At 58.5% G+C, this 25,762-nt stretch overlaps 1 protein-coding gene across 5 annotated transcripts; it reads left to right on the top strand.

Moving 5' to 3' along the window:
* Positions 1-25,737, top strand: FMNL1 (formin like 1). 5 transcript variants are annotated; one of them, XM_057537008.1, is made up of 28 exons: positions 1-459; positions 9,699-9,782; positions 11,346-11,459; positions 12,221-12,294; positions 12,657-12,740; positions 13,074-13,211; positions 13,508-13,525; positions 14,820-14,928; positions 15,912-15,988; positions 16,199-16,292; positions 17,168-17,242; positions 17,556-17,666; positions 18,759-18,908; positions 19,417-19,518; positions 19,698-19,950; positions 20,203-20,502; positions 20,708-20,832; positions 21,511-21,713; positions 22,172-22,406; positions 22,567-22,635; positions 23,188-23,268; positions 23,357-23,486; positions 23,622-23,785; positions 24,040-24,141; positions 24,290-24,385; positions 24,655-24,775; positions 24,933-25,031; positions 25,286-25,402. In XM_057537008.1, the coding sequence occupies exons 1-27, from the start codon at positions 331-333 to the stop codon at positions 25,022-25,024; spliced, it is 3,330 nt and encodes a 1,109-aa protein (XP_057392991.1). In that variant the 5' UTR covers positions 1-330; the 3' UTR covers positions 25,025-25,031; positions 25,286-25,402. The 5 variants fall into 5 exon arrangements, with proteins under 5 accessions (XP_057392991.1, XP_057392994.1, XP_057392990.1 ...); XM_057537011.1 differs by lacking the exon at positions 24,933-25,031 and having other exon boundaries at positions 11,346-11,429; positions 25,286-25,737; XM_057537007.1 differs by lacking the exon at positions 24,933-25,031 and having other exon boundaries at positions 25,286-25,737.
* The last annotated feature ends 25 nt before the right edge of the window (positions 25,738-25,762 follow it).

Raw genomic sequence — 25,762 nt, 5'->3', positions numbered from 1 at the left:
CGACAGCAGAAGTTAGAAGATCGCCGAGGGGGGAGCCCGTGCCGCAGCTTCCTGCCCCCGGCCCAGCCCTCTGGCCCCGGCGGCCTGCAGCCTGACTTCCTCCCCCGACCCCGCAGCTCGCCGCCCGGCTCCTCGGACGGGGCTGCCCCGATGGGACGCCGCGCCCCGGCCCTTGCGCGCCGCTGAGCCGAGCGCCCGCGTCGCCGAGCCCCCGCCGCCGCCGAGAGCCGCTGCCCTCCTCGCCCCCCAGGCCGGGAGCCTCATCCGCCCTCCCCGGGAAAGCTGGATTTCCGAGGCTGGAGGCGCCTGGCCGACTGGGTGGGGACCACCATGGGCAACGCGGCCGGCAGCGCGGAGCAGCCCGCGAGCCCCGCAGCGCTGTCCCCCAAGCATCCCGCGGCGCCCAAGCAGCCGATGCCCGCGGCCGGAGAGCTGGAGGAGAGGTTTAACCGGGTCCTGGTGAGTGTGGCCGGCTGTGCGCGGGGCGCGGGCGGGGGGCGGCAGGGGCTCGCCACGCGTCCCCGCCCCCGGGGGCTCAGGTACCGCTTGGAGATCTCCGGCGGCTCGGTGGCGGCCCCTCCAGGGGGTGGGAGTGACAATGGTTTCTTAAAGAGTGACTTAGCACTCTCCCCCCAAAACTTTCTTCTGCAACCGTCCAGTCTCCCTCCCCAAGATACCCCCTCCCCCAGCGCTTCTGGGTCTAAAGGTCTAAACAAAAATGTCCTGTGAGGAAGTTGGGAGCGCAGAACGCAGGGGGTGGGGGGTCCCGGAGCACCCCCTTCCCCACTGCACGCAGGCCCAGCCACAGGGTGCAAGAGCATCTACTTGTGTCTCAGGGTCAAAGACAGAAGGGGTTATATTTTAACCTCCTGGGAGCTGCAAACTGAGTAGAGGTGTTTGGTCCTGATCTGCTGGTGCCTGAGCTGCTGGGAGCTGGGTTGTCAGATCATGCAGTTGGGGGTGTCTGTGTTTCTCCCTCACTGCATGTCCGGGAGAGCTTGTCTGTGGGTCCTTATGTTGTGCATCCCCTCACACCCACTGGAGGGATTAAGGTTAAGGATGGGCGGGGGCAGGATGTGTTGGTCACTCTGGCTTGGGGTGGAGCAAAAGTCTGGAAGCCCCTCTCCCTCACTGTCACCTGCTCCAGGGGATTGGGGGGCTTGGGGACTAGGCCACCGGGGAGGAAGCCATCAACTGAGCCTGGAGGCAGTTGGGATGGATGTGGTGGGTAGGGGCTCCAGAGCAAAGTCAGGGTTCTCTAAGACCTGGTAGAAGAAGGGAAGGGAAATGGCCACTCATTCTCACTTCCCTCTCCCTATCTCAACCCTGTCCCAGGCTCCTTCTGTAACTAATTGCCTGGTGGCCTGTCTGCTGTCAGCTCCCTTGCCAGACCCTGGGTGACAGGCAAGTAAGGCCGTGCTTTTCCCCAGAGGCACTTCCAAGTCCAAGCAGGCTAGTACTGCAGGTCTGAGGGTGGGGGCCGGAGGGAGACGCAGGCAGCAGAGCCACGCAGGCTGGTGGCCCTGTTGATTCTTCGTCTCCTCCACCTCCTTGACATCATTTCCCCTCCCCTGGCCTGCCGTGAGGCCCTACTTGCCAGATCCCCTGTGTGGCCCCTCCTCCCAGTTCCTGGAAATCTTGTCTGCTGCCCCCTCCCAGGAGAAAGACTGGGAGGGATTTGGAGGAGCTGTAGGGTGTGGTGGGGTCTGATCTGTCCATGTGAAGGCACCTTGCTTGATTCGTTGAGAGGGAGGGACGCTGAGGGACACCTCACATCAGGCTAGTCCCCAAATACCCCACCTCTCCACCTGCTTCCCTTTCCCCAAACCCATGGCTTCATAAAGCTGAGTTGAGCAGATCAGAAGGGGGAGGGGGAAGAATGAGATAGACGGTTTCTGGAGAGCCTGAGTTGGTGGTGGATCCCTGGACCTTGGCCAGTCTGACTGGGAGGACACCAGTCTGTCTTTCCCCTTAAGTGTGTGTCTATGGATGGGGGGGATGGGCTCTCAGGGTGAGGTCCAGGTCCCAGTCTGTTCTCTGTTACACACACCTAATGGGAGGAGCTGGGTGAATAATTCAGACCACTGGAAAATCCAGAAGTCAAGTGGTGAGGTTCTGATGCCTGTGTAGGACTTGACTGCCATGCTTGCGTTTTTTTTGGCCTTAGCTCTGATTGGCTGAGTCTGACACTAAATGTCACTGGGAGTTCCCTGAGAACCAGGGCGTGGAGGGTGAAGGCCCAGAGAGGGGTCCGAAGGTGTCCTGGTGGAGAAAGCGGTGGTGGCTAGGTAGAAATCTAGGGCAGCAGCACCCACTGGGGTTCACCACCCCCCTCCCCAAGGAACCCCAGTGTGTTTACACTTCCCCCTTCTTCCTGGGGATGGATCAGCCTGTCCCATGTCTTGTATGCACAGAAGGCACCCAACCCAAGGTCACTTGTCTAAGAACCTCGTTCTGCACTCCTCACTGTGCCCTGGGACTATACCCTTGGCCCCTGCCTGAGGCTGGCGGGGGTGGGGGAGGTGGGGGGGGGATGCAGATTTGGCTAAAACTATAGCCCCAGTGACGGGGATTACAGGGAGTGCCTCCATCTGAGCACTGACTCCTTGGCCAGAGCTGAGCCCTGTCCTCAGTGAATGTCTAAAGAAGAGGGCTTCCCTGGTGGCACAGTGGTTAATAATCCACCTGTCAATGCAGGGGACACGGGTTTGAGCCCTGGTCCAGGAAGATCCCACATGCCGTGCAGCTAAGCCTGTGCGCCACAAATACTGAGCCTGCGCTCTAGAGCCTGCGAGCCACAACTACTGAAGCCCACGCGCCTAGAGCCCATGCTCCGCAGCAAGAGAAGCCACCGCAATGAGAAGCCCGCACACCCCAATGAAAGGGTAGCCCCCGCTCGCTGCAACTAGAGAAAGCCCATGTGCATCAACGAAGACCCAACACAGCCAAATAAATAAATAAATAAATATAAAATCCTTAAAAAAAAATTAATAAAAGGAGAAGAACCTCAGACTGATAAGTGGTGGGCCTCCCACCCCCAGGGATCCCCCAGTCTGGAAGGGGGAAGCACAGCCCTCCCCTTGGGATCTAGTCACATGGCCCCAGAGAAGCTCTTCCTTTCACTGAAGCTCAGCCCTTTCATCCCTGGTGGGGAGTAGGATCCTGAAATCTGAAACCACTCCTTGGCTTCTGGCTGTGGAACTCCTCTTGTGGGTTAGGGGTATCCTGACCGAGGCCCACTGCCAGGCAGGAGACGAGGGTGCTGTTCTCCCTTTCCCCCTGGGCAGCCTTTTTCCCATGCAAGAATGGGTGGTGGGAGCTACTTTTCTGAGGAGGCTCTGAGAGAGAGGGGTGCCCTTGAGGAGTGATGGCTGCCTGCTGCAATGGTGGGAAAACCAGCCCGCCAAGCTCCATGCTCTCGCCTCTCCTACGCCACGCTGAATGCTGGGTGTCTTCCAGCCTCTTCAGGCCTTCCCCTGCAGGGGTCAGGGTTTGGGGTGGCAGGGCACTCTTTCCAGGCCTGCCAGAAGTGCCAGGCTTATGGCCTGGCCTAGGACACCCCTGATGTGTCTGGGCGGGGAGGAGCCTCTAACCTTGGGGCAAAGGGATCAAGGGAAGGCGCTGTGATGTGCTTGAGGCCAAGTGATGCTGCCATTCAAGAGAAGAGGAATTTACCTGATGGGGCCTGGCACCCTGGGGTGCCCTTAGCATGTGCCCAGGGTGGTGGGCACTTGTCCAGGCTGTGTGGGGAGGTCAGGGCAGTCCCCGGCAGGGTGTGGATGCTGGGAGTCCTGCTTTTAGCTGGACTCCTTCCCCGCTGGGGCTGGGACTGGGAGTGAAGGGCAGAGGTGGGTGTCTCCATTCTGTAGGCTGTGACCGAGGCACTGCCTCCTCAGCCAGCTCCCTCCTCTGGGGTGGGGCAGAAGAAGTTTGGCGCATGGAGCTGTGGGTCGCTTAGGCCCTGTGCCTCCCATCTCTGGGGTCTCACATGGAGGATCCCAATGGGGTTGTGGCCCCGTGTCAGAGGCTGGGCTGGGCAGAGGCCGTGGGGTGCCATTCCCAGCAGGCAGCGCTGGCACATGCTGCCCCTGGAAACCCAGGGATGTGGTAGGCATGATTCACAGTGACATCTGGGACCAGTTGGCAAAGAGCTGGGGGAGATGGGCAGGAACAGGTGGGGCTGCTCTTGGGGCCACCTCTAAATTTTTCCTGGGAGCATGGAGCCCTGGAAGGTGGCTCAGCCCTCCCTGCCTCTGAGAAAGGCAGGGGTTACTCACAGGGAAGGCTGAGTAGCTTCCCGGGCTTTGGGGTCATGAAGTTTGGGAGTTGAGTTTTGTCTTTGCCACTTACTACCTGTGTGACCTTGAACAAGTTACCCACCTTCTCCGAGCTTCAGTTTTCCTCCCGTGTAAAAAGATAATAAAAATGGTATATGCCAGGGAATTCCCTGGTGGTCCAGTGGTTAGGACTCCTCGCTTCCACTGCAGGGGGCGCGGGTTCCATCCCTGGTTGGGGAACTAAGATCCCGCGTGCAGCACAGTGCGGCCCCCCCCCCCCAAAAAGGGTATATGCCGGCCTGCTAGGGTTGCTGAAGGGATTAAATAGAGTTGAAGGGATTAAATAGAGTGCTTAGCACAATGCCTGACACAGAACAAGTGCTCAATAAACACTGTCCACTGTGAGGACGGGATGATGTTGAGGCTGACCTGGTCCTCTTCATCTTGGGGCCCTTCGAGGTGAAGGAGCCCAGACCCTGCCTCTTCCCTCCCCCCACCTCCGTTTCCAAGACCAACCATGGGTGCCGTCTTTAGTCTTCAGCCATCACAGGCCAGGCTGCCCTCCCTGCCATCACACACGTCAGCCACAGAGGGGCCTAGATGAAAAGTGCCTGGTGGCCGGAAACCACGAGAGGGAGGGCCCACCTCTCCTGGAGGGTGGGGCAGCGGTGGCACTAACGGTAGCTGTGTGCACATGGGGAGGGGTGGGGAGGCCTCCACTTCCCTCAGAGAGAGGGTGTGCTGGTGAGGGGGGGTTCCCCAGTGAGTAAGAGCTCAGTGTGGGCAACAACAGGAAACGTAGGGTGCTGGGTGGCAGGAAATGGGGCCGGCTGTTCCTGGTTCCTCAGACAGGCGCAGGGGCCAGGCTGTCTGCAGAAGACCCCTGGGAGGCCAGGACCCATGTTTCTCATTGCTCTGAGCGCTCCTTCTTCCGAGGAAACTGAGTCTTCTTACCAGCTTGCCAGCTAGGTCACCTTGGGCAAGCAGCTTAATGGCTCTGTGCCTCAGTTTACCGTTTGTGAAAAGGGGATTATAATAGTATCTACTTTGTAGGCTTGTTGTTGAGATTTAAATGAGTTAATAGAGGTAAAGCCCTTAGCATGGCACCTAGCGCGGATTGAACGTTTGGGGGAATATTAATTATTGTTGTTGTCGTTATTCTCCTACCAGCCTGGATTATAAGGGCAGTGCCTGCTGCCCTGGCTCCTACCCTGCTTGCCCTTGTTCCTGCCATGGGGACCCTTCAACCCTGATGGGAGAAGCTGTTAGCTTTTTGGGGTTCTTAGCACCCTAGGGCCGGGTTACCCCACACCCTCCTCTAAGCCTGGGATTGCTTATATGAGCCCTAGAAAATCTATATACCAGAATTTTTAAAAGAGGATAACGTTGATTGTTTTTGGAGATGCCCTGAGAGCTCTAAAACCAAGCTTGAGGCCATGTATAGGTGGGCAGGGGAGATGGATGGGGAAGTGGGGCCGGGGGACAGGGCTGGCTTCTGGACCCATCAGGCTGTGGAATGCCTGTGGGGCTGATCTGAGACGGGCTCGTGCCTAAGTTCAAGGGCATCCTGGGGCTTGAAGGGCTGGGCTTCCTAGGGAGACGGTGGGCAGGTGGGTTGGGACATAGTCTCAGCTCAAACTAAAAGTGAAACTGGAGGGTGTGACTGTGTCCACATGTAGCCGGAGCCCCTTCAGTCTCCAGGGACACCTGCCCACATGTCAGTGTTGGGATGGGGGGCGGCCTGCAAGGGACTGGCCTTGGGTGTGCAGGGCTGGAGGTCCCTCTGACACACAGAGAGGGGGCAGGGAAGGAGGGGAATGACCCCCACCCATTCTAATAGGAGGAGCAGGGAAACAGCTCCTTCTCTTGGCCACACCTTGAGAGGTGAAACCTATCTCCCTCTTCGCAAAGTGTGAACGGCAGCAGCGGGTGGGAGCCGAAGGCTCAGTTCATTTTTGGCCAAGCCTTGGAGACAGGTCCGCTTCTCCGAATGTTTTCACCAACTTCTGTCCGCCACACAGCCCCCACCTTGGGGTCTTCAGTGGACTCCCCTGACCCCCCCAACCTGTGACATGCCTCTTCATAGTGGTATGTCCCTGAAGAGTATTGTTACATCAAAACACAGCTTCTAACCTAGGGACAGGACAGGAGTAAAGACGCAGATGTAGAGAATGGACTTGAGGACACGGGGAGGGGGAAGGGGAAGCTGGGATGAAGTGAGAGAGTGGCATGGACATATATACACTACCAAACATAAAATAGCTAGCTAGTGGGAAGCAGCTGCATAGCACAGGGAGATCAGCTCGGTGCTTTGTGTCCACCTAGAGGCGTGGGATAGGGAGGGTGGGAGGGAGACGCAAGAGGGAGGAGATATGGGGATATATGCATACGTATAGCTGATTCACTTTGTTATATAGCAGAAGCTAACACACCATTGTAAAGCAGTTACACTCCAATAAAGATGTTAAAAAAACAAAAACAAACAAACAAAAAAAACCCACACAGCTTCTCACTGAAGTGTTCCCGGGAGCCGGTGAGTCTGAGGCAGGAGGGAAGTGTGCCCATTTTATGGAGGAGGAAGTTGAGGCTCAAGAAGACAAAGAAGCAGTCAGGCTAGGTGGGCCCAGAGCCTGGGTCCGCTGAATCCCACTGGGGTTCCTCCACATCACAGCCGTCCCCCCCTCCACCCCTCACAGGAGGCGGGTGTTCCCCCACCCCCCCGCCCCGCACACCTGGACTTCCCGGTCCTTCCCTGTCCCATCTGAGGGCCATCAGCCAACCTTCTGCTTGTCTCCCAGTCCCCAGCCCCATGGCGCTCCTTCCTTGCTAAGGGCCCCGAGTCTGGGGGTCTGTCACTGTTTCCAGGATGGCCTCACCCCACTCTGAGTGAGTGGCATTGCTGGTCCCTCTCCTGCTCCCTAGGGTACCCATCTCCTCTGTGGACACAGCCGAGGAACAGCTGCTAATTAGTGCTCAGCGCTGTCAGAGCTATTTCTGATTTCCGAGCCTAAATTTAGCCCGTCTGGCAGGCTGGCATGGAGGCCCGGGGGCCTGAGGAGGCCCAGGTGGGGAAGGGGCAAAGGGGTGCCCTGCCCTCCACCACTGCTGGGACAGGGGCGCTGGCCCAGCAGAGACCTCCCCCTCCCCAGTAATAACCATGGGCTGAACTGGGGGAGTGGACATGGGCGCTGGTTCTGAGTTGGCTCAGGGCTCAAAGTCAGCCCGGCTCCCCTCTTACTGGGTTCATAACCTTGGGCAGGTGACTAAACTAATCTGTGCTTCACCTGTGGGATGGGACTAATAGCAGTGCCAATAATGGTGGTGAGGGTGGAAGGCTGCCATCTGTGAGCAGGGCTGGTAAGCCTTCGGGCAAAGCTGGCACCACAGTTGTCAGAGTCATTATGATGATTAGTTGCTGTCTCTAGAAGTGCCACTGGGGCCACTCCTGGAGCCAGCAAGTCCCCAGGGTGGGTGAGGGCCCAGATGGACCCATGTCAGGAAGCGGCGATCTCCTCTAAGGCTCAGCTGCTGAGCCATCCCCCTCACTCCTCCGTGCCCTCCTTCCCCCGCCACCACCTCCTCCCCCGTGCTGGCCGCTGGTCCAGTTTCCCTGGCATCGCCTGCCTTCTCTCTCTGCTTCCTCCTCCCCCCTCAGCCTTGACCCCCACCCCCACCTCGGCCCTGCCCCACCCTGGGTCTCTGTGAGGTGGGGATGGATCTGGAGGGACCAGGGAGAAAGAGAGAGAGACAGAGACAGAGACAGAGAATGGCCCCAGGGAAGCCTCCCTGGCCAGGTACGTCCTTCTCTGGGCTCCAGGACCCCTTCCTGGGCAGTCCCTCTCATGGGGCAGGAGCTGTCCTGGCTGTTGGCAGGTTGGTGGGGGGCGTGCAGCAGATGAGACCGCAGGCGGTTTCCTCAATCTGGGCTCACTTTCGCAATGGAGGAGAGGAATGACGTATCGCCATGCCCAGCCGGCCCAGGGAAGAGGGCCTGGTGGATGGGCAGTTTCACCTCTCAAGTGGGGCCCCGGCCGGAAAGCTTGGGCAACCGGGGCAGAGGGTACCAAGCTTCCTGTTGTCTGGGGCCGACCTAAGGCAGTGATTTTCGGGGTGAGGTCTGGCCAGAGCCCCAGCATTAGGCCTAGCACCCGGGAGAGGAAGCTGGCCGAGAAGCCTTGGGTGGGTGTGGCCCCTTCTCTGCTCCAGCTGTGGCCTCCTCTCAGGGCCGTGTGACTGAGGATGTGTAGTCTGAGCCAGCAGAGCTGGTGACAGGGGCCTCTTCTACCCTGGGCTGGGGCTCCCTGGGGCTCCCACATCCCCAGTACAGACTAAGCTCCTTGAGGGCCAGAACTGTCTTTTGGAGCCTGACATATAGTAGACCCTCAATAAACCTGGGGTTTACTGAATCGGGGTGAACTGGCGTCATCTGCTTGTTCTTTTAGGGAGACACGCCAAGTCCTGGGGGTCCAGGGAGCTCCTAGTGCTGGTGGCACCTGGTGATTCCACAGCACCAGGTGGGACACTAAGTCTGTCCTGTGGGGAGAAATTTGGCAGGCACATTGTGCCCTTGTCATCTGTGGCTGGGGGAGGAGGACCCAGGCAGAGCAGTGCTGACCTTTCTTAGCTCTTGAGGGGAGTCCCAGCCTGGGCCACCAGCACCACAGACCCAGCGTGCTGGCTGCTCTCCCTGGTTCCTGTAAGTGGGTGACCTTCCCCTGGAATCCCCCTGGGCCCTGCAGCCACCATGCACCTGCTTGGAAATCCCTGCCCATCTGACCTCATCTCCCTCGGTCTGTCCCGAAGTGACCAAGTGGGAGGGGGCTGGAGAGGGACGGGGGCTGCTGGCTGCTGTCCTTGCAGAGGCTTTGTGGTGTTCGTGAGACACTGGTGCCCTGGGCTGGGACCACATACACGTGTTGTTTGGTGGCATGTGGGAACGGGGCACAGTCCACGCCTGGCCACACTTGGGCCTGGCCAGAGATGGGTCCCTGTTAGCTTCCCATGCAAATGGGAGAAGAGATGATACCCCCTTATCACATGTGGGGAAACGAGCCCAGAGGTGCCTGAGGCCCCAGGAAGTTAGGCTGCGAACCCACGCTCCTGCCTCCATGCCAGTTGTGCCAGGGGGGCGATTTAGGGGTGATAGACCCCAGGCCCTGGAGTCAGGCAGACTTGGATTCAAATCCCAGTGTCACTTTCTAGCTGTTGGGCCTTCGGAAAGGTGCTCCATCTCTGGGTCTCGGTGTTCTCGTTGGCTAATGCTACTTATTTCCAGGGGTGAGGTGGTGACGGGACTCATATGAATGACAGGCCTACTAGGGAGCTGGCCTCTAGTGGGTTCCCTGAAAATGCCCATGCTCCTCTCCCCCTTGTGTTAGGGCCCCAGACTCAGCATCTTTATCTTGTCGTCTTCCTCCCCAGAACTGCATGAACTTGCCCCCGGACAAGGTCCAGCTGCTGAGCCAGTATGACAACGAGAAGAAGTGGGAGCTCATCTGTGACCAGGTGGGCACAGGCCCCTTCTGTCATCAGGGTGCCCTGCCCTGGCCAGGCTGGGGCTGGCAGGAGAGGCGACACTGCCACGCTGCCACAGGGCCAAGACCCTGCCCAGAGGCCAGCGTAGCATCTGGGGAGGGTGCTGAGGACATATGCAGGACTCTGGAATCCCCCTCTCTTGGGCCTGGGCCTCCCCAGGGACCCTATGAGTCACGAGCAGGGCTGGGTCTGCCCTCTGAAGAGCTGGCAGGGGCTGGTCCAGGGTACTGGCCAGTGCAGCTAGGGCCGTGTCCCCATGCTCCTTGCTGAGCTTCCCGGGGAAGCCTCTGTCCACCCTCCAGCTCTGGGCTGGGGAAGAGAGGGGGCAGCCCTAGGGCTGGACATCTTCATTCCACCCCATGGGAGGTGGGGAGGAGGGTCAGGAATTCCTGTCCTCCTTTCACCTTGGATCCAGAGGAGCTGCAGTCAACCAAGCAGTTCCCCAAGTCAGCCAGCTCCCAAGTGGCAGAGCAGGGACTAGAGCCCCCGTCTCCCGGTTCTCAGTGGGGCACGTGGACTTGCCACCTCCGTGGCTCTCTTGGCTGCCCCAGCCCCTTCAGCAGTAGGGCTGCTGTCGGAGGTAGCAGGGAGGACCCCTGCTGTGGCAGGGAGGGGCCTGGCTGCCACAGTGATTCAGAGAGGGAGGGAGGCTGTGGGTGGGGAGTTGGGGAGCAGGGAGCCTCTCCTGGGAGCCAGGGCTGGGCCTTCGGCTTCTGCTAATGGACCAGAATGGGATGAGCTGGCAGAGCAGGGGTCTGGGGGGTGAGGGCAGGGCTATGGGGAGAGGGTGGGGAGCTGCCTCCGGAGGCTTTGGGGCTGGGGTAGGGGTCCCTGCCCCTTGGCCTGGCATCTCAGGTTGAGCTCACAGAAGCCTGGGAGAAGTGGGAGGTTGAGGGGGGTGGCTGGGCATATCTGAGGGGTCTGGACTGGGAAAGGTGGGAGCTCCTTTGGGTGGAGGGCCTCTAGTGGGGCCCCTGCCTCTTTTGTGAGTGGCTCCTGGAGCCCTGGATGGGGTGGGGGAGTTAAGGATTGTTTTATTGAGCACAGGTCACGTGCGCGCGCGCACACACACAGGTGAACAGAGGACTGGGGCGGAGCCCTGCGGGAGGGGCCCCCAGCCTGCTAGGAGCTGGGCGCTTCATAAGGCCCTCCCAGAGTGTTCTTCCTCCTGGTACTCCCACTTCTGGGCTGGGATGTGGCCCAGGGAGGGCACAGGGCTGGGAGGGTGCCACCCACTGGCCTGCCTGAGTCTCCCCCTCCAGGGTGGGGTGTATAGTAGGACTGACCCCTCCACACTCCACCCAGGCTGTTCTAGGCCTGTGGCCATAGACCAAGGGACGGCCTGGCCGGGGACTGGGGTCTTTTCAAGTAGCAGGTGGAATGTTTGGGTTTATGCCTTTGGTATTCAGGGGGGTCTTAAGGCAGCCTGGGACCTTGGGTCAGAGCTGAGAAAGGGACTCTGGGACAAGGGCTGGCCATTTGCCCTGGGGTGGCCCTGGCTGGTCCCTTGTACATCCTACTCCATCTCCGCAGGAGCGGTTTCAAGTCAAGAACCCCCCTGAAGCCTATATCCAGAAGCTGAAGAGCTACCTGGAAATCGGTGGGGTCAGCCGAAAGGTAGCAGCAGATTGGATGTCCAACTTAGGGGTATATGTCTCCCCCTTTTCCTCTGTCCCTTTCCCCCTGCACTTTCCAAGCTCTGGGCAGCTGGAGTAACTGTGCGTATAGACTTTTCCGCAGGCTTGTGTGGGTACGTGGATGAGTGTGTGTGGGTATTTACAGGGGACTGAGAGTGCCCTGGGCGTGCACTTTCACGGGTTCCTCTGCAGCTCCTATTTGTACTCACATGTGTACACTTGTGTGTACTTGTGTAGTGTGTGTGCATGTGTGCACACTGTGTGCCCAGGCATGGATGTGCGTGTGTGTATTATGTACGTCCTTTTGTGTCCACATATGGATGTATGTGTATCCTTGAGTCTTTTTATAGGGGTGTGTGTGTTTGTACCCCCTGTGTCTGTGTGTGGATATGTGAGTGTCTTATGTCTGTGTACCCACTGTACTTGTGTATGGATATGCACGTGTGTGTGTACCCAGGGTGTTCATGTTTGAATGTGTGTGTACCCTTTGTCCTCATACATGGGTGTGTGTGTGTGTGTGCGCGTGCACGTTGTATGTCTGTGTCTAGAGATGTGTGTGCCTCTTTCGTGTCTGTGCATGGCCGTGTGGTGTGCACCCTGTGTGTCTGTATAGGGGGGCGTGTGTGTGGCCTGAGTATGCTTATTCTGCTGGGCAGGTGTGTGGAGGTGGTGGAGACAGCCGAGCATGAAAGGCCAGCTGTCGGGGTGGGCAGGCACTGTGGGCTGAGGCCCGGGCTCCACCCACCAGACTCCCCTCTTCTTGGCTCCCAGTTTAAGAGGAGAGTTCAGGAGTCCACCCAGGTGCTACGGGAGTTGGAGACCTCCCTGAGGACCAACCACATTGGGTGAGCAAGGGCTCAGATTTCCCTGGGGAGGTCGGGGGAGGGGGAGCGCTCTGCCAGCAGGCAGCCCCTGGGGTCCCCTTGTTATCCCCCCATACCCCCACAGGCTATGCCTATGGGCCCCCTCCAGGCTGGGTGTCCTCTCTTGCCCACCCTCTGCCTGCCCCTTGAGGCATGGCTGGGCCGTGGGTCCTGCCCGAGGTTTCCACCATCATCCCCTGGCGTCACTGGGTCTTCCGAGGCCAGGGCTGGTGGCTGTCTTCCTGGGAAAGGGCAGCCCAGGGGCCCTTGCTGTGCCCGTTCTGTGCCAACACTGGGCAGGACCTCCTTCCTGGGCGGCACTCAGGGAGCCCTGTGCCCTGCAGGTGGGTGCAGGAGTTCCTCAACGAGGAGAACCGTGGCCTGGATGTGCTGCTCGAGTACCTGGCCTCCGTGCAGTGCTCTGTCACGTAAGCCTGGCCCTGCCCTGGTGCCCCCCCAGAGTCCGTGCCTTCCTGCGACTCGCCCACTCCTCGGGCCGCTTCCAGGCAACTTAGCCTGGGTCCACCCTGGAGCCCTGCAGTTGGCTTGAGCAAGGCCCCTTCCTGATGGCCTGCCGTGGATGGGGAGGGAGGTGGCCTGCGGTGGCCAGCTGGGACCTGCTAGGCCCAGCACAGCGCCAAGAACACAGCCTCCTAGCCTGCCCCCAGTCTCTCCTGCAGATCTGTCTCTTCCTGGGTTCCCCCCACCCCCTCTGAAGTGCCCTGCAGTGTTGGCCTCCATCCCCAGTCTAACCCCCACAGGTACTACACGGAGAGCACAGACAACGGGGCCCCGGGCTCCGAGAAGAGCAAGCCGCTGGAGCAGTCGGTGGAAGATCTCAGCAAGGGCCCGCCCTCATCCTTGCTGCCACAGCCCAAGAGCCGCCACCTGACCATCAAGTATGTGGGCCCCCTGGGGGGGTGGCAGGTGGCGGGGTGAATGGAGAATTCACCCCTGGGCGGCTGTACCCTGCCTGCTCCACCAGGGCCCTGGGGGTGGTGGGAGGGGTAGCCTGGTATCGGGGATCAGAGTAAGGGCCTCACCCAGGGCTCGGGAGATGGGTGTGTTAAGAAGCCTCTGGGGTGCACCTAGAGGCTGGAATCTCGGTGGGGTCTGAGATAAGGAGTGGGTTTTGGGGTCGGTGGGACCCCTTTTGTATCATCTAACCCCCTGTTTTCTCCCATGCGGACTCCAGATGCCCCCCTTCTCCCCGGTACGTAGCCGCCTAGGGGCAGGTGCATGCCTGGTCAGCTTCCAGGGTGGTGGTGGGGTTGGTGAGGTGTTCAACTCAGGTGACACCCCTGGATTCAGCTGCTTCGGATACATCAGCCCACCCTAACTTATGACATCTGCTGGGAGGTGGGGAGAGGGAAGGAGATGGCCCTGGAGCCTCATGTGGACCCCAGGTACCTTCCTTCCCACTCTGGGTCTAGGAAACCAACTTCATCTTAAGCTCCAAACTCTCACAATATATTTCTTTGTTCATTCGTTCATTCATTCATTCCACAAACATTTTTTTAGCATTTACTATGTACCAGGCATGGTGGTAGATTCTCAGGTGACAGATTACGCTGCCCTTGGGAGCCTTCCATCTAGTAGGAGACAAGTGTGTGACAGGTTGTCATGGAAATATGACTGGGAACTCTGAGTAGGGAGGTGGCCACTGCCTGGGGCATCAGGAAGGCTTCCCAGAAGGAGATGACACTGGAACTGTGTCTTGCAGATGGATACAGGCTTTAGAAGCAGTGGTGGGAACAGGGAAGGGCATTTCAGGCAGAAGGAACAGCACAAGCAAAGACTCAGAGGCACGTTTGAGCAATGACGGGAAAAGGGAGATGTGGCGGGAAGAACGAGGAGTGGGGCCTTCCAGTATTGATTGGCGGTTCTGGGACAATGGAAAAAATCACGTTTCTTTTAGCAAAGAATCAGCAAAACCATTCATAGAGCACTTACTATGTGCCAGGCACTGTTCTAAGCTCATTTCATAGTCCCAACAACCCTATCAGGAAGGTACTGTTATTACAATTCCTATTTTACAAAAGAGGAAACTGAGGCCCAGGGAGATTAAGTAACATGCATGCCTAGTAATCAGTGAGCTGGGATTTGACCCATGGCAGTCTGAATTGTCAAGATGCAAGGTAAACTCACGTGGCTGTGAGCGCCACCTTGTGGAGAGCATTTTCATGGCCGTTCACAAGCTTTGGCGGTTTTTTCCCTCTATAAGCTCTCCATCCCCACAATACAGCAACTCTTTTTAATACCAAGTCGCTGTTAGGGGTCTTTGCTTCCCTGACCCCGCCTCTTCACCTCCCCCTGGAAATGCCAGGCCCCAGGCCTAAGAACTGAGGAAGACTTCCGGCCCTCAGCTGGCCTCTTTGGTTGGGTGGACGGGAAGCAGAAGTTTCCAGATGTGCCCCCTCTTACTCCAGTGGCCACCTGAGTGGTGGGGGGAATAGGAAGCTGGGTTTGGGACTCTGACCCCTGCTGCCTCCTCCCCACCTGCCCAGGCTGACCCCGGCCCATAGCAGGAAGACCCTGAGGAATTCCCGCATCGTCAGCCAGAAGGATGACGTCCACGTCTGCATCATGTGTCTGCGTGCCATCATGAACTACCAGGTTGGTCAGTGGGCCCGGGGCATTGGCACTGACTGTCCTCCCTGGGGGGCTGCCTAAGCTGCTGAGGTTCTGGGACCAACTGTGCCCCACCCTGTCCCCATTGGAGAACCCTGGGGATCTGGGCTGTTAGTTCAGGGTCTTGAGGCTGATGAGTCTTGAGGGGAAGCCCAGATTTCTGTACCTTCCTGGTTAGGTCCCCTAGAATACCCTGGACATGGCTGGGGGCCTGGATATGCCTCACGTGGGGACTTAGGCACCCCACTAAGAAAGGCCACACACCAGGGAGAGCAGCCTCTGGCTTATTTCATCTGGAGGGGTGATTGGTGAAGCCGGTCCTCCCTCACTCAGCTGGCCTTAAAGGACTCACTTTGTCCAAGGTACTGAGTCTTGACACTGGCTTTTGAGCAAAGGTATTTATTTATTTATTATTATTTTTTAATTAATTAATTAATTAATTTTTGGCTGCGTTGGGTCTTTGTTGCTGTGTGCGGGCTTTCTCTAGTTGTGGCGAGCGGGGCTACTCTTCATTGCAGTGCGTGGGCTTCTCACTGCAGTGGCTTCTCTTGTTGCGGAGCACGGGCTCTAGGTGTGCGGGCTTCAGTAGTTGTGGCTCGTGGGCTCTAGAGCTCAGGCTCAGTAGTTGTGGCGCACGGGCTTAGTTGCTCCGCGGCATGTGGGATCTTCCCGGACCAAGGATCACACCCGTGTCCCCTGCATTGGCAGGCGGATTCTTAACCACTGCGCCACCAGGGAAGTCCCAGACAAAGGTATTTAAAAAGAGGGACCAGGCTTTGGCTGCCACCCAAGAGGTCGTGGTTGGATATAAAGAACTTCCTGGGAATTCCCTGGTGGTCCAGTGGTTAGGACTCCACGCTCTCACTGCCGGGGCCCAGGGTTCTCGCAGCCAAAAAAAAAAAAAAAAAAAAAAAGAAAAGAACCCTGGGGGGTCTGCCTGGAGGAGCTGACCTCTCCTTTCTCCCCAGTCTGGCTTCAGCCTCGTCATGAACCACCCAGCCTGTGTCAATGAGATTGCTCTGAGCCTCAACAACAAGAACCCTAGGTGAGGTCCAGGCCCCTAAACTTTCTCCATGTCTAGATTCTCCTCCTACTTCACCCCTTGCCTACTCTGTCCCCTCAGTTCTCAGGACCACTGCCCAGGCTCATTCCCACCCCATCAGCTCCCCTGTCCTCCCCCCTAGCCAGGCCCACATCCACCTTTGCTGCGGGGCCTGCCTGTTCGCAAGGGACAGCCTGCCCCTTCTCTCCCCAGAACCAAGGCTCTGGTGCTGGAGCTGCTGGCGGCTGTGTGCCTGGTTCGGGGAGGACACGATATCATCCTCTCCGCCTTTGACAACTTCAAGGAGGTAATGGAGCCCCCACCCAAACATGTACTTGCCCTCTAGTGTTGCTTGGAGCCCTGTTGCTGGCAATTGTGGCTTCTGCTGGGGGCAGCTAGGGACGCTGGGTGGGTATTTGGGGACTTTCCTCATCTGAAGGGAAGGTACAGGGTCATGCAGGGGCACTGCCTGGGGCGACAGGGACAACTATGGGGATCTGCTGAACCTCTGCCTAAACTGGCCTTGATCCATACATCTCGGAGTTGCTGACTCTGTTTAACAGGCTCGCAAGAAGTAACTGCATGAGAATATGATGCATAAGGCAGCATAGGATCAATGCATTCCTTTAATGAATATTTATCAAGGGCCTACTATGTGTCAGGCACAGAGTGGGCACTTGGGATACATTAGTGAACAAAAGTAACAAAGAAGGCAGGGGAAGACAGATAATCAGCGACATAATAAATGAGCAAATTACATAGTCTATGAAGAAATCGTAAATGCTTTGCGGAAAAAAGTCAGGGAAGCTGTCAGGGGAGGGGGAACTGGTTGCTGGGTGGTTAGGAAGCCTCATTGAGAAGGTAAGATTTGAGCAAAGTTGTGAGGGAAGTGAGGGATTGGTGTGGTGCCTGTCTTGAGTAAGAGCACATCAGGCAAGTGGAACAGCAGGTGCAAAGGCCCTGAGGTAGGAATGTGCCAGGCCGCCAGTGTGGCCAGAATGGGTCAGTGTTGGGGAGGGCTGTGAGAGATCAAGAGGGAATAGAGGTTTTGAGCAGAAGAGTGACATGGCCTGACTTAGATTTAACTTGAGAGGCGCTCACAGAGGCATAAAGGGGGCAGCTGGAAGATAGCTTAGGAGGTGTGTCACTGGGACCTCAGTGACAGCCATTCCTCCTACCCAGGTATGTGGGGAGCAGCACCGCTTTGAAAAGCTGATGGAATATTTCCGGAACGAGGACAGCAACATTGACTTCATGGTGAGCTCAGGAGCCCAGCCTGGGCCAGGTCACCCTCGGGTGCCAGGAGCAGTCAGGAGCCTGGGTATCTGGGATCTGGGCTCAGCTCCTGCAGATATGAGGACTGAGTGGTTGGTGGGGGAGGGGCGGATGTCAGTGAGGGGGAGGCTGGGAGGAGGGGACGTGGGAGAAATATGGGTGGGACAAAGCTGGATTAGTGGGGTGAGAAATGTGGCAAGGGTGGGGGACTTGGGGTTAAACGGGGGGGTGGTGGAAGTCACTGAGAACCCCCCACCAAGAGGATCATAGACCTGCTCACTGCCCCGCCTCCCAGGTGGCCTGCATGCAATTCATCAACATTGTGGTACATTCAGTGGAGAACATGAACTTCCGCGTCTTCCTGCAATATGAGTTCACCCACCTGGGCCTGGACCTGTACTTGGAGGTGAGCCCTGTACTCCCCCGAGACTTAACCACTTGCCTGCTGCAGAGTATGGCTCAGTGGTTAGCACAGGTGCCGGGGTCAGGCAGACCTGGGTTCCAATCCTGACTCTGTCACTTCCTAGCTCATGTGACCTTAGATAGGTCTTGTCTCTCTAAGCCTCACTTTTCCCATCTGTAAGATAGGAGAATCATAGAAATAATAAAGACTGTAAATGTATAGAGTGGTGCCTGCCGCAAAATAGGCACTCAGACCACAGAGCTGTTGTTTCAGGTGCTAGAACAGGCTCTGGGTGGCCCTCGGTCTGGCTCTGGGAGCACCGGACTCAGATAGGCACACAGTGGGGAGCACAGAGATACTGGGCCAAAGCAGGAGCTGGCTCATGCTGTATGGGTCTGGGTCATGGGGGAGTTCCTTGCTCTGGGGAAGATGGGCAGAGGGGCTTGTACTTTGTGGTTCAGCCTGAGCAGAGAAGTTGTAGCTTTCTTCTGATTTCTTTGTGAGGCGTCCCAGAGAAGCAGGGCCTTTGGGATTGGATTTTTGAAAACCAGGATCAACAAAAGGTGAAAAGCAGGCTAGAGTGATATGTCCATTCAATGGAATATTATTCAGCCACGAAAAGGAGCAAAGTAGTGATACATGGTAGACTGTGGATGGGCCTTGAAAACATTATGCTATTATGCTCAGTGAAAGAAGCCAGACACAAAGCCCATATATTGTATGATTCCTTTATACGAAATGTCCGGAATAGGTAAGTCCATAGAGACAGTAAGATTGGTGGTAGCCAGGGGCTGGGAGAGGAGAGGATGGGGAGTGACTGCTAACAGGTACAGGGTTTCTTTTTGGGGTGATGAAAATGTTCTGAAATTAGATAGTGGTGCTGGTTTGCACAACCTTGTGAATATACTAAAAACTACTGAATTGTACGCTTTAAAATAGTGAATTTTATGGTATATGAATTATATCTCAATAAAAAATAAAGAAACAAAAGTGGGCTAGGGCTCAGGCCCCTTTGTCTGGGCTCTGGTGGTAATGGGGGGTACTGGAAAGATCCCTCACACCAGGCCTCAACCTGAACCTTCCATCTGGGGACAGAGGCTTCGGCTCACGGAGAGTGACAAGCTGCAGGTGCAGATTCAGGCCTACTTGGACAATGTTTTTGATGTGGGCGCGCTGCTGGAGGACACTGAGACTAAGAATGCTGTGCTGGAGCACGTGGAGGAGCTGCAGGAGCAGGTGGCCCTGGTGAGAGCTGCTCTTGAACTTGGCCCAGCACAGAGTAGGCCCACAGAGCCCCACACGACATCAGGCACTGGTTCTAGGTGTGAGCTGGGGACCCCTGAGTTTGACCTGAATCCTTTGGGTGCCTTTCTCAATGAATGAATGTTCATTGAGCTCCTCCACTGGGCTGGACCTCTGAGGAAGGCAGGTCTCCTCCTCTCCAGGTGCTCGGACCCCAGGCCCTGGTTTGGGTGGAATTGGGTGCCTGGGGCCCCTGCCAGCTCAGTCTCCTCTCCAGCTCCCTCCCTCATCAGTGGTGCCTTGGTTTCCCCTCCTGAGAGCACTTCAGTGCTCTCAGTACCTCACCTACTTGGGTTCAAGTGCCAGGCTCGGCTGACCCGCGGCACCCCAGGGCTAAGCACATCCGGAAGCCTCCCCTAGCCCTCCAGGCAGGCATGCCTGGTGCCGCCCCCTCGGTGCCCATGCTAGTGCCCGGCTGCGGGTGGGAGCTCACCATGTGCTGGTGCCACAGCTGACAGAGCGGCTTCGGGACGCGGAGAACGAATCCATGGCCAAGATCGCAGAACTGGAAAAGCAGCTAAGCCAGGCCCGAAAGGAGTTGGAGACCCTGCGGGTGAGGTTGGGGGGACGGGGGGTTGGGGGGTGGGTGGGCCGGGCCAGAGGGGGAACGGACTCCCAAGAACAGACCATCTGGGGCTTCTAGGCTTGACACCTCCCTCCACCCCGGCAAGAAAATGGGGGCTCTGTGCCAGGCTTGCCGGTGGTTACTAACCCCCCACCGGGGGCTCGCAGGAGCGCTTCAGCGAATCGACCCCCATGGGCACGTCCAGACGTCCCGCTGAGCCTGAGAAAGTGCCTGCCCCTGCCCCGGCGCGGCCCTCAGCGCTAGAGCTGAAGGTGGAGGAGCTGGAGGAGAAGGGGTTGATCCGTATCCTGAGGGGGCCCGGGGATGCCGTCTCCATCGAGATCCTCCCGGTCGCTGTGGCAACTCCGAGCGGCAGTGATGCCCCGACTCCGGGGGAGCCCACCGGCTCCCCCAGCCCAGGTGTGCAGGGGCTTCAAGCCGGGTGGGGTAGGAATGGCGGAACCGGGACCTGCGTGAGGGAGCCTGGGGACATCTCAGGTGGGGAGAGGTGGGAGAGGTAGGTTTGGACTGTGGGCGTGGCTCAGGCAGGTGCGGGTGGGTCGCAACGAGCCCAGTACGCATGCGTAGGGCGGGGAGGCGGAGACAACCCCTCAACCTAAGAAGTTGACACGCCCTTCTCCCCGCCCCCTCCCCGGTTCTCGCTGGGCTCAGAACTCCCACCTGCAGCAGAGCCGGTTCCCGGAGCAGCAGCCCCACCGCCGCCGCTGCCGCCCCCACTACCTGGTCTCCCCTCCCAGCAGGAAGCCACGCCCCTGGCGCCCCCACTGGCCCCGCCCCTCCCAGGCAGTCTGGTGCCCCCGCCCCCGCCGCCGCTGCCGGGAGACCAGCCGCCCCCACCCCCGCCGCCACCGCTGCCTCCCGGCGCTGACGGGCCGGTGCCTCCACCGCCCCCACCGCCTCCGGGAGGTCCCTCTGCTGCTCTTGGAGGGCCTAGCTCAGAGATGGGCCCGGGTGAGTAGACTGACCAGGGCAGGGGGACGAGGCGGAGGTGCGGTTGGGGGGGGGTACTCTGGCTTCAGTATCCTCCAGGACCCTCTGTCTGTGGGCCTCCTACTGCCTCCAGTCTGCTCTGTCTGTCCTCACTGGGCCTGGGCCCAGGTTCCTTCCAGCCATGGCACCTACTACTGCCCCAGTGACCACTCCCTCTCTGTCCCAGGAATGAAGGCCAAGAAACCCATCCAGACCAAGTTCAGAATGCCACTCTTAAACTGGGTGGCCCTGAAACCCAACCAGATCACAGGCACTGTCTTCACTGAGCTCAATGACGAGAAGGTGCTGCAGGTGAGTGGTCCTGCCTTGCTGCCAGTGTGGGCACCAGAGGAGGGGGGGGACCTGCCTGGATCATGCTGGGCACTGGGGGTGGTCACCTCCTCTACCCCATTTTATGGAGGAGGACATGGAGGCCCAAGAATGGGGGTTAAGCCAAACTGGACTAGTGCATCTCGTAGGCAGTGTGTCCTGACTCCCTTGGAGGCGTTCCCTCCATCCCTGCAGAGGGGCTCATCCCTCCCCTAAGTCTGGCCTCTCTCCTCCTTTCAGGCCCCTCTCCCACCACCTTCCCACAGACAACCAGGGCCTCAGCCCTTCTAATTACATTTTCAGTTTTCCAAAAGGGTTGTGTTCTGTTGCCTCCAGGCCATTGCTCATGCTGTTCCTCTGCCTGGAATGCCCTTCCCTTTCCTCTTTTTAACTCTGGCCAATTCGGCTCTTCCTTCAGCTGAAGCGGCTTGGAGTCTGGGTCCCCTGGATGGGGTGCTGTTCCTGCTCCTCCTTAGTGCTCCATGTGCTTCCCCTGTATCCCCCATCAAGGTGCATGGTCAGGCTGGGTACTGGTTTGTTTCTCTGCTGGTGGCCTGGTCAGGGCTGGATAGGTGGCTCTGGCACCAAGCACAGTGCTCAGCCAGGAACGCACCAGACCCCGGCCCCGCCCAGCCCCGCCTCCTCTCTCTGCACCCTTAGGAGCTGGACATGAGTGACTTTGAGGAGCAGTTCAAGACTAAGTCCCAAGGTCCCAATCTAGACCTTAGTGCTCTCAAGAGTAAGGCAGCCCAGAAGGCCCCCAGCAAAGCCATGCTCATCGAGGCCAACCGGGCCAAGAACCTGGCCATCACCCTGCGCAAGGGCAACCTGGGGGCGGACCGCATCTGCCAGGCCATCGAGACGTGAGTACCTCTGCCCCAGGCTTATAGGCAGTGCAGCCCCTCTGCTAGGCCGGGGTTGTTAGGCAGATAGTAAAAGAGCCCCAACTATGGAACGGAGTCCATCAAGTTTCATACCAATGCTGGTCGGAGAGTAGGGCAGGGAACTGTGTTCCCATTTTCAGGTTAAGAAAACTGAGGTCATACTGTGAGTCCATGCCCGGATGGAGATGTTCCTTTTGCCTTCTTGCTTCCTTGCACTCAGGCCCAGGCATTTACAGCTTGGCCATCCGCCACTGATGTATGATTGGGACTCCGGGCTTCCTAGCTCCCAGCTTCCCTTGACTGTTATCTCTTATTCCCTGAAGCTGTTGGCAATAGCAAATAGTTAAGTTCATTTATTCAATCAAGTAATGGGGTAGGAGTGGTCCTGCTCTCAAGAACTGGTGAGTGTGGAGTGATACCGGCCCCTCCCCTCACAGGTACGACCTACAGACCCTTGGCCTGGACTTCCTGGAGTTGCTGACCCGCTTCCTGCCCACAGAGTATGAACAGAGCCTCATCGCCCGTTTCGAGCGGGAGCAGCGACCCATAGAGGAGCTGTCAGAGGAGGACCGTTTCATGCTGCGCTTCAGCCGCATCCCCCGCCTGCCCGAGCGCGTGAACACGCTCACCTTCCTGGGCAACTTCCCAGACACTGTCCAGCTGCTCATGCCGGTGTGCGCGGGCTGGCAGGGCGATGCGGCCTGGGCTGGGATTGGGGAGGAGGCAGCTTGCAGCCTGGTCTCCAAGAGGGCATCTGGGAGTACTTGAGCCTCCTATGGGCTTCCCCCAACTCCCACCCCAACTTACCATGCCTCCCCCATCCCACCCCCAGCAACTGAATGCCATCATTGCAGCCTCAATGTCCATCAAGTCCTCGGACAAACTCCGCCAGATCCTGGAGGTGAGAGCCTAGGGCAAGGGTCTAGGAGGCGGGGCCCACCCATGATGCCTTGCCTGTTCTGGGTTGTGTGAGAGGGAGACCCAGGCCCTGCCCTGAGTCCCTGGGATGCAACAACGATAAGGTTCCCACTTCTAACATCCAGGCTCAGGAGGGCAAAGCTAAGGTGGGGTTGGGGGACATGTTACAACAGCGCACCTCACACCCTGCCTGAGGGTTCATTAGCAGAGCATCGTGTTGTCGGGGAACCAATAGACATGGCTGTGAGGGAGACGGTGACCCCACAGCCTTGGAGGAGGTGTTGGCGGCACAGCTTTGGGTAAGGATAGCAGGTGACAAAATTGGGTGTGCCATGGTGTTGGCTGTGCACACGTGTCAGACACGCATGTACATGCGTCATGGACCTGAGGCATCCACGCAGGAGTTCAATGGGCGCTTAGTGCAGGGCTTGCTCTTTACCACCTTTTCTTCTTGTGCAATTTATACTTTAGGGGGTTTCCTCAGCCCCAACACCTGGCTGAGCTCCCCCCGCCACCCCCACCCCGCCTCTTGCAGATCGTCCTGGCTTTCGGCAACTACATGAACAGCAGCAAGCGTGGAGCAGCCTATGGCTTCCGGCTCCAGAGTCTGGATGCGGTGAGGCGGGGCGGCAAGGAGAGGTGCCCTGGCCCGGGGGCTGGGGGATGGCTGGTGGCCTGGAGCTTACAGCAGGTCCTCATTGCAGCTGCTGGAGATGAAGTCGACTGACCGCAAGCAGACGCTGCTGCACTACCTGGTGAAGGTCATTGCTGAGAAGTACCCACAGCTCACAGGTTTCCACAGCGACCTGCACTTTCTGGACAAGGCAGGCACAGGTATGGGTGGGGGGAGGGGCTCAGCCCTGGGGACGGATACAGGTTGGGAGAAAGCAACAGGACCACAGGAGGTAACTGGACGGGAATGCTGCCTCTCTGATTCCCTGCTTCTCTACTGCCCCACCGCCCACTCAGTGTCCCTGGACAGCGTGCTGGCTGACGTACGCTCCCTGCAGCGAGGCCTGGAGTTGACCCAGCGGGAGTTTGTGCGACAGGATGACTGCGCGGTGCTCAAGGAGTTCCTGAGGGCCAACTCGCCCATCATGGATAAGCTGCTGGCAGACAGCAAGACAGCTCAGGTGGGCTGGGGCTGACCCGGCCCGGGAGGTGGGGAAGCTGGGTTGGGGGGTGAAGGACTACCTAGGTGGGGTTGTGTAGCCAAGGCCTGGAGCGCTGTGACCACAGCAGGGACGCCTTGGGGGGATGGGGCAGGAGGGAGCAGCCATCTGCCTGGAGGAGGAGAGACGAAGTGGCCAGTGTCTTAAGGGGGTACAGAACAGTGGTCAGGCTCCGAGGGGTCTGTGCTGGTGGGGCTGACAGGCTGTGCCCGCAGGAAGCCTACGAGTCTGTGGTGGAGTACTTTGGAGAGAACCCCAAGACTACGTCCCCCTCCATGTTCTTTTCCCTCTTCAGTCGCTTCATCAAAGCCTATAAGGTATGTGTGTTTGGTGGGCAGGCTGGGACCCCTGCAGGGCATTGCAGCCTCTCCACATGGGCAGTGGGAGTGGTAGGGGTTATTTCTGCTGGGGGGTGGAATAGGGAAGGGAGGACTCCCCTTACGCAGACCTGCCTTGGCCCCTCAGAAAGCCGAGCAGGAGGTGGAACAGTGGAAGAAAGCAGCAGCTGCCCAGGAGGCAGGCACCGACACCCCGGGGAAAGGGGAGCCCCCAGCACCCAAGGTAGGCAGCTGCCCCTGAACTTGGAACTAGGATCCAATGATGCTTGGTATCCTCACCCCAAAGATCTGGCCCTCCTGCACACCCTTATTTTTATGGACTGACCCTGCCCAAGGCCAGGATGCTCCAGTAGCCTGGGGTGGAAATGGGTTCCTTTTCCTCAAGCCAGCTCCTCTTACCGTGGGGGACCAGGCAGATGGTCTAGGGTTTAGTGACACAGGGGGGAAGGGGATCCTGGAGTTGGAGCTATATACCCTCGCCCTCCCCCCCAGTCCCCACCCAAGATCCGGCGGCAACAGATGGACCTCATCTCTGAGCTAAAACGGAAGCAGCAGAAGGAGCCACTCATCTATGAGAGTGACCGTGATGGGGCCATTGAAGATATCATCACAGGTGAGGACTTGGTGGGGCCTGTCCCGTCCTTGGTCTGTCCTATGCTGTCCTCCATCCACCGCCCAACCCTGGGGGTCTGGCTGCTTCACTGCCTCTTTGCTACTTCTGTCTTTTTTTCCTTTTCCCTTTCTCTCCCCTCCTCCCTTCCAACCCTCAGTGCTCAAGACGGTGCCCTTCACTGCTCGCACCGGCAAGAGGACGTCCAGGCTCCTCTGTGAGGCCAGCCTGGGAGAGGAGATCCCCCTCTAGCCCCCAGGTACCCAGCGGCCTGGCCTCTGATCCCAGTGGCTGCCCACAGCCCTGGGGGCCCTTGGGGGGACTGAGTCTTGCTGCCCTCCCCTGGACCATGCATGGCTGGGCTGTGTTGGAGGGAGGTCTGATAAACAAACAGGCTCCCACCCACGTGAACACAACCTGTGTCCCTAGAGGGGTGAGACCTGTGCCCTGGAGTGGTGTCCCAACCCTGGGCAGACTCCTGAAAAGGTAAATGTCTCTCCTCTCCGCCTCCAGATCTGCGGAACCAGCCCTACATCCGCGCAGACACAGGCCGTCGCAGCGCTCGTCGGCGCCCCCCCGGACCCCCCCTTCAGCTCACCTCCGACCTCTCGCTGTAGCCACTATTTCTGCAGATGGACTGGGAGGCTGGGAGGGGGGGCAGGGAGGGTGGCAAGCCAGGACTCAAGGAAGGTGGTCCTCAGCTCGGCTGGGCCGGGCAGTCTCCTCCGCCGAGGTCCCCGACCATGCGCCCACCTCAGATAGGTGGGTGCACCCTCATCTGGCCACTGGGGGCAGCATCTCTGGCCCCTCCCCCCAAATGCTGCTTGCAGCACCCCTCTTCCCCCAATAGCCATACTTAGCCTCAGCCGGAGCCTGGCCTGTAACTTATAAAGTGCAACCTCGCGCCCCCACCACCCCCCACCCCCCACCCCGCCCCAACTCCGGGCAATCCCCGTGGACCTTATTTTTATACAAGATTAATAAAGACGT

The sequence above is a fragment of the Balaenoptera acutorostrata genome, chromosome 20, assembly GCF_949987535.1.
Source record: "Balaenoptera acutorostrata chromosome 20, mBalAcu1.1, whole genome shotgun sequence".
Lineage (NCBI taxonomy): Eukaryota > Metazoa > Chordata > Mammalia > Artiodactyla > Balaenopteridae > Balaenoptera > Balaenoptera acutorostrata.
The sequence above is the reverse complement of the archived record's forward strand: the minus strand, read 5'-3'. Positions and strand labels throughout refer to the sequence as shown.

Excerpts from the sequence above, each read along its gene's own strand:
- FMNL1 (XM_057537007.1), top strand. The coding sequence starts at position 331 with ATGGGCAACGCGGCCGGCAGCGCGGAGCAGCCCGCGAGCCCCGCAGCG. Across the intron at positions 21,714-22,171 it reads ATCTGCCAGGCCATCGAGAC|GTACGACCTACAGACCCTTG; the intron begins GTGAGTACCTCT and ends CTCCCCTCACAG. Across the intron at positions 22,636-23,187 it reads AACTCCGCCAGATCCTGGAG|ATCGTCCTGGCTTTCGGCAA; the intron begins GTGAGAGCCTAG and ends CGCCTCTTGCAG.